The 7,772-nt window shown below is 40.0% G+C and overlaps 1 protein-coding gene across 1 annotated transcript in view; it reads left to right on the plus strand.

Moving 5' to 3' along the window:
• Window positions 1-303: 303 nt before the first annotated feature.
• Window positions 304-7,772, plus strand: part of Tktl2 (transketolase like 2) — an 18,457-nt gene continuing 10,988 nt past the window's right edge. Inside the window, exon 1 of the mRNA XM_021171063.1 lies at window positions 304-2,259. Within this exon, the coding sequence (XP_021026722.1) occupies window positions 350-2,233 (1,884 nt within the window). The 5' untranslated portion in view covers window positions 304-349 and the 3' untranslated portion in view covers window positions 2,234-2,259. The remainder of the gene's footprint in view (window positions 2,260-7,772) is intronic.

Genomic DNA, 7,772 nt, shown 5'->3' on the forward strand with positions numbered 1-7,772 from the left:
TAAAAATAAAAGAATTTTGAAAACTTGAAGTGTTAGTAGGTAAAAGGGCACAATAGTATCTAAGTCAGGAGAACATCTACCCCAGTTTGAACTTCTGCCTTAAGGAGATGTAAAGCAACATTTAATTATTTTTAATAATGTTGAGCCTGAAAGTGAAAAAGTAAACATTAAAATTCCTGGGGCGGGGGGCTGGGACATTGGGACACTGCAAAACAAAGCAGTTGTGCGTGCGCAGCTTACGACCAGGAGCGCATGCGCAGACTTTCCTCAACGGTAGCCTGGCAGGTTAAAGGTCACTGAGGACGCTGAACTTCCTGCTCTTTGTTCGGCAGCCGAGCAGCCTGCAGCCATGGCCTTGGCCAGAGATGCCAAGCTGGAATCGGACACCTTTCAGGTGCTTCAGGATGTGGCCAATCGCCTGCGAATCCACTCAATCAGGGCCACGTGTGCCTGCAGCTCCGGACATCCCACGTCGTGCTGTAGTGTTGCAGAGATCATGGCTGTGCTCTTCTTCCATACCATGAGGTACAAACAGGCAGACCCAGAACACCCAGACAACGACCGCTTTGTCCTCTCCAAGGGCCATGCCGCGCCCATCCTCTATGCGGTTTGGGTGGAGGTGGGCCATATCTGTGAATCGGACTTGCTGAACTTGCGAAAAATTCACTGCGACCTGGAGGGTCATCCCACCCCACGACTGTCGTTTGTTGATGTGGCAACAGGGTCCCTTGGGCAAGGATTGGGTGCTGCCTGTGGAATGGCTTACACCGGCAAGTACTTTGACAAGGCCAGCTACCGCGTGTTCTGCCTCATGGGGGATGGTGAGTCCTCGGAAGGCTCTGTCTGGGAGGCCTTGGCCTTTGCTTCCCACTACAACTTGGACAATCTCGTGGCAATCTTTGACGTGAACCGCTTGGGACAAAGCGGCACAGCACCCCTAGAGCACTGTACAGCAGTTTATGAGAAGCGTTGCCAAGCGTTTGGGTGGAATACTTACGTGGTGGATGGTCATGATGTTGAAGCTCTCTGCCAGGCCTTTGGGAAAGCAGCTCAAGTCAAGAACAAACCTACTGCCCTGATTGCCAAGACCTTCAAGGGTAGAGGTATTCCAAATGTCGAGGATGCGGAAAATTGGCATGGAAAGCCTATGCCAAAAGACAGAGCTGATGGGATTGTCAAATTAATTGAGAATCGGATACAGACAAACCGAAATCTCACACCGAAACCCCCCATTGAAGACTCGCCCAGGATCAGCATGTCCAATACAAAAATGACCTCTCTGCCTGTCTACAAACTGGGAGACATGATAGCTACTCGTGAAGCATACGGCTTGGCTCTGGCTAAATTGGGACAATCTAACCAAAGAGTTATCGTTCTAGATGGCGACACAAAAAACTCTACCTTTTCAGAAGTGTTCAAGAAAGAGCACCCTGAGCGTTTCATAGAGTGCTTTATTGCTGAGCAAAACATGGTAAGTGTGGCCCTGGGGTGTGCCACACGAGGACGAACTATTGCTTTTGTTAGTACCTTCGCTGCCTTCCTGACCCGAGCCTTTGATCAGATCCGAATGGGAGCCATCTCTCAAACCAACATCAACTTCGTTGGTTCCCACTGCGGGGTGTCTGTTGGAGAAGATGGACCTTCCCAGATGGCCCTGGAGGACCTAGCCATGTTCAGAAGCATCCCCAACTGCACTATTTTCTATCCAAGTGATGCTGTCTCTACAGAACACGCTGTTTTTCTGGCAGCCAACATGAAGGGAATGTGCTTCATCCGTACCACCCGGCCAAAAACAGCAGTTATTTATACAGCTGAAGAAAACTTTGTGATTGGACAGGCCAAGGTGATCCGCCAGAGTGCAGTTGACAAGGTGACAGTTATTGGAGCAGGGGTTACTCTGCATGAAGCCTTAGTAGCTGCTGACGAGCTTTCTCAACAAGGGATTTTTATTCGTGTCATTGACCTGTTCACTATCAAACCTCTGGATGCTGTCACCATTATCCAAAGTGCCAAAGCCACAGGTGGCCAGATCATTACTGTGGAAGATCACTACCGAGAAGGTGGCATTGGCGAAGCTGTGTGTGCAGCCATCTCTAGAGAGCCAGACATCATCGTTCGTCAACTTGCAGTAACAGAAGTACCTCGAAGCGGGAAACCTATCGAGCTACTGGATATGTTTGGAATCAGTGCCAGACACATTATAGCAGCTGTGAAAGATACCGTAATGAAATGAAATGGCCCAGGTCTTCATACATCAAGGTTGTTGGCTTTGGTCTTAAACTCTGATATCTTTGTGTTACATTTATGCTTGTTGTTATTAAAAAAAATCTTTTATATAGTTCTGGTTTTCAAGTATCACTATGTAACACTTTTATTTCCACTAATAAGAAAAAAACACAAAAACCCTAAGCTAACTTTCTGTTAAATTAACAAATGTCATTCTTGTTTTTTAGTTGTTATGGTGAATTATGTTTTTCAAGCTTCAAAACAGACAAAAGCACTTGATTACAAAGTTTTATGATAGATTGCTAAATAATCAACTGGAGTGGGGACAATGCACATCTTTGTCAAAGTTCCTTATTAAAGATCTTTATCGAAGATAAAGATCAACTTTAGCAAGAGTCTATAGTTGGTTTTTTGTTTCTTTGGTTGTTTGGTTATTTGGTTTTTTGTTCGCTTTTTGTTTTTTTGGGACGTTAAGGGAATGTGAATTAAATTGTAGATTTCCTTAGCAGGAGTTCTGAAGCCAGTTTGAGCACTTCCATGGTGACATTGCCATGCTAGCCTTCTTTGACCAGTTACTGTAGGATTTCCTCCACAGTTCTACTTCATGTCCCTTCAGCGGGGACATCACTTTTGAGCAGCACTTTTCTATAATGAAATGAAGACATGGCTAGTTCTAGTTTGTGCATTACATATTAATAGAGTGGTTTGTGGAAGGGGAGAGAGTTGTTTTCCTTATGCTAACCAATTGTTAACTTGATTATATTCATTTACAGTGAATAATAGATGTGATAAAAAGTCTTTAAAGGAGCAGTTTATTGTTTGTTGTATGTAACTGCTTTCTCCCTAATAGGCAAGATAGACAAAGAGGTCGAGGCTGGAGATAAGTGTAGGAAATAATAATTGAGAAGAATCCTTAATTTTATCTTCATAATATCTTTGAAGTGCAAGATAAATTTCCAGTCAGGAAAATTCAAACAAACCAACAAACCAACCGTGATTTCAGAGCTAAGCTGTCTTAACATTTTAAAGGTGCACTGTGTGTCAGAGACCTCACTACTGTTTTCCTCATTAATTATCTGCATTTCTATCTCTGCAGGCCTGAGCAGTTGTTTTTCCAGCAGGGTGGAGGTATGACAGGATAAAACACCAACCTGAGATTTGGAAACACGGAGTCCTGGTGTTTCTGCACTGCCCCACACTCTAATCTCTGCTTCCAAGATAACCATTCCTCTTTGCATGACATTCTTAAATAATTTAGAAAAAAAAAATAGTTGGTATAAGAACGTTGTAAATTTTAAAATGGGTAGATATGGAGAACATTTGTCACCTCGATTTCACTCCTTCCCAATTCTTGCCTGCAGTGAACTGTAGCTATGGGGCCTGCTAATAGTCCCATCTGAACCTAGTAACATCCGATATCACATTTCCCAATGAGCGGGGTGCTATTGCAGGATTAATTCTCTTCCTTATGCTTTCTTGCCTCATGGGGATACATGGTTGATTTACAAACTGTGAACTAGACAAAATATCAAAACAAAAGTTCATTGATTTCTTCAGCTTTTATTATTTGGAAATGTGGGAGGTCTATTTTCCCAAATATGCAAAAAACATGCGTTTAATAGTGGCAGTACATCTGAAAATTTAAATGTCTAATGGAATCTTGGGGACTGCTAGATAATGCTTTGTTCTGTAGGAGTGTGGGGAGGCTCTTAATCCATACTGCAAAAGTTGTTTCCACAAAAATTGAAGGCAGGGAATCAATTCTATAATGAGATTGGGGTTGAGATTTATCACATGCACAGCATTCCTTAAGTGAGAGAGAGAGTGTCTTGTTCAGCTTTGCTACATAATGAGTGCTCTGAAGAATTGAGTCCGTCCTGACTAGTGTAACCACTCACTGCTAAAATTGAAGACACTAGGGCTTTTTACTTCTGTTTTTTGTTGTTGTTGTCCATAAAATGATCAAAATATTTTCTCTGTTTTTCATGAAATTCACTTTAAAAACTTTTAATGGATTAAATTATTCTTCAGACAGATCTTGCTGTGGTAGCTTGGGATGCCCTCAAACTTGCATTCATCCACTGGCTTCTATCTCCCCAGTACCGGCATGAAAGGAGTATGTATCATGCCCTGTTGAAGATACAGTTTTGTTAAGCAACAAAATATGGCAGTGATTCAGTGTTGATATTCTGTTCAAGGTTGTGCCTAGAAGGTCTTTTCGATATCAGGAGAGCTTAGTGATAGTTCAGGGATGGCTGTCCCCTCACAATTGCCTTGCTTGTGGTTAGAGTAGAAAGGCCAGTGTGAAAATGACACTCATTCCAGTCAACGTATGACTTCTTGAATTGTGTGGCTAGTAAAAGTATAAGGGTGATTGTTTTAGTTTGCCTTAAGTACATTGAAAAGGTTATTTAAATAAATGTTCAATTGAGGCATCTATTTGGGAAAAAGAGCCTTTTCAAGAAAGGGCAAAAGACATGGCACTTATGATGTCAAGATACCAGTGCTGGTCCTGGTTCCTAGGGCCTGTAATCCTGGCTAGCTTGGAAAGCATATATAAAGTACTTAAAAAATAAACTTACATGCCATAAGTTTCCATGAAAAAGACAAGCACACATGTATTTTAAAGAAAATTGTGCGAATACCTAACACTATGTCCTTATTTCATATGATTAGAATAGAGCAGGACTTTTGAAGTATGTATTTTATTATCCTCACCTTTACATGGGATAATGAGATTCACCCTTAGAAAATGGAATTTGTCTATTTGTTTCAAAACTTATTTCAAGATTCTCTTTGTTCACTTATATTCGACATTTCCATGTTTTCCTATTTAAAGTGGATAAATTTAAACTCATTACTGTTCAGCACAATTTTTAAAAATCTAGTGTAAATACCCAGTAAAGAAAAATTGTAGCAATACATTAACAGTGGCCTCATTAACAAAGGGCCAGACTCTGAAAGAATAAAAGCACATGGAAACTGTGCAGAAAAGCACACAGGCCAAATAAATGTATGTGCACACACACCATCAGTTCATTGGGTTGATGTTTAATCCTAGATGCAATTGTGTTGAGAGCTGGGACTTTAGGTGATGTGTCTAGATGCAGAGATTTGTGTCTTAAAGTCACCACAGGCCTGTATGCTAAAGATGAGTTGACAGTCAATAGCGTAATAGGCATTTAGAAGTCTCTTTTCATAAAAAGCACGGACTCTACACTTGGACCCACAAGGTAAATATGTGAAGGAAGAAAGCCTGGCAGGTTTTCCTTCATTTGGTCTTCGTCTTCTTGGCTGAGATTCCATCTTGAGTCTGCCTAATATCATCTGTTCTCAAGTCTAAAGGGACAAAGATAAGTCATTATCCTTAGTCTTTCTCCACAGTCCCGGAGTAATAGAAGTATACAAGCAGCTCCCTTTGGAATGAATTCATGTCTACCTTATTGTTAGTGATTCAACCACAGCTACAGACATGTAGTTTTCTTTACTCATGTGCCATCAATAGACTGTTATATTTCTGGGCACTTTTTATGGTACATACTTCTTCCAAGTAGCTTCTGGACATAAACAAATCTCCTTTCAATACGTTGTGAAGGTTACTGTATAAGTAGAGCACTTAAAAATAGCCACTAGGGGCTGGAGAAGTTACTCTGTGGTTAAGAGTACTTGCTGCTTGTGCAGTGGACCAGGGTTCAGTTCCCAGCAACCACATGATGGTTTGCAACCAGCAATAACTCTAGTTCCAGGGGTTCTGATGCCGCCTTTTTACCTCTATAGGCATCAGACACACACACAAACATACATGCAGGCAAAACATTAATACACACAAAAGAAAATAAATCTTTATAAAAATGTAAAAGACAGCCACTAATATATTTGTTGTAAGCCTTAAATGTATTTTTGGTTCAATATCTTTTCATAATTTCCTCAAATTGGATAAAAACCTCTCTTCTGTCCGAAGTCTTAAGAGCAGGTACAGGTCAAAATGTACCCTTATTGCTGTTCAGGGCACAGTGCCCTGGATGTTTGAGAGCTCTCTTCCTTAGTCAGAATTAATCTATCCTCATATTTCATATGTCCTAATTTCATTAAGGGCATTAAATATGGTATAATGTTCAATTTTAAAGGTAAATTAATAGGACAGAAGCACACCCTGAAAATGATAATTAAAACAATGAAACCTCAAATTTTCTGGGAGTATGTGAGGTAAATATTTTTTAAAAGCACTAACTTAGTTAATTAGGACCCATTGTATCAGGGAACTACTGGCATGAGGAAAGAGTGTAGTCCTTCAACATCATCAGCTTTAGTTTCTCCTTTTTCCCCTTAACATTGAACCTGAATTTGAAACCACATCTTTTTGGACAGTCTGTGTGGGGATGAGGCTGACTGTGGATGTATTTATTCAGTGATTTTAGAATTGAACTAATGAACGTAAAGGTATATTCTCTATTGTCCCGGAGACTGTGATCCGTGTGAAGTGCTAGTCATTTGTGTGGTTTCTATTTGCATAGTTCAAGCTCAAATTAATTAAGAAACTGAAAGTCACTCAAAAAAAGACTATGGGTTCATATTTGGGCCACTGTTTATCTGTCTTTGGGGTTTCTTGACCTGTGGTTGAAATGGTATGAAATAGTATGATTGCAAACTATCCATGAATGTACCTGTTTGCATGCCTATTACTTAGAAAAACACTTATTTTTTATCACATAAGTAATAAATGTATCTAATAGGAATCCTCCTCAATTGCAATGTATTTCATTAAAGTGAAAAAAAAACATTTCCTTTTGATAGACTAGTAACAACAAATATAAGTTTATAAATCAAATATTGCTAATATTTTAGGAAATGTTTATAGTTTAAAATAATATCGCAAATTTACATTCTTATGAGAGATTAACCCATCTTTATTCTAAACTTTTAAGAATAGAATTTTGTTAATTCTAATATTTGAAATATTTCATACCTTGTGGAATTCTGTAGACACTTTCCATCATTATCAAAGGAGAGACATAGAACGTATTCTTCCTGTCTTCACATAATTTGCAGCATGTTGAACAATCTGTGTCTAATAACACTGGCAACAATGACATATTGTTGCTAATAGTGATATAATTTATCATCATCACCATCATCACCTACCAGCATCATCAGACATAGAATCTGTCCTATCCCTTCCAGGCTGCCCCCCAGTGCCCTCCCACTTCTGATTGTCCTGCCTCTAACTGCCAAGCACTGGGATTACAGGACTGCTGTAACAGGCCTATCTTACGCAGACACAGAGATCAGACCTGGAGCTTGCTGCATGCTAGACAAACATTCTGCCAACTGAGTGGCATCCTCACACATGTTATCTAGAGGTGACCACTGCCCATAATAGAGCTGTGTTCCAGGAGTTCTCCAGTGCAGAGCTGTAGCAGGTCACTATTGGAATTGTATTCTTTTTTGTTTTGTTTTGTTTTTTTGTTTGTTTTGTTTTTTTTAATATTTTTTATTACGTATTTTCTCAATTACATTTCCAATGCTATACCAAAAGTCCCCCATAC

Source organism: Mus caroli, chromosome 8, assembly GCF_900094665.2.
Source record: "Mus caroli chromosome 8, CAROLI_EIJ_v1.1, whole genome shotgun sequence".
NCBI classification, from domain to species: Eukaryota; Metazoa; Chordata; class Mammalia; order Rodentia; family Muridae; genus Mus; species Mus caroli.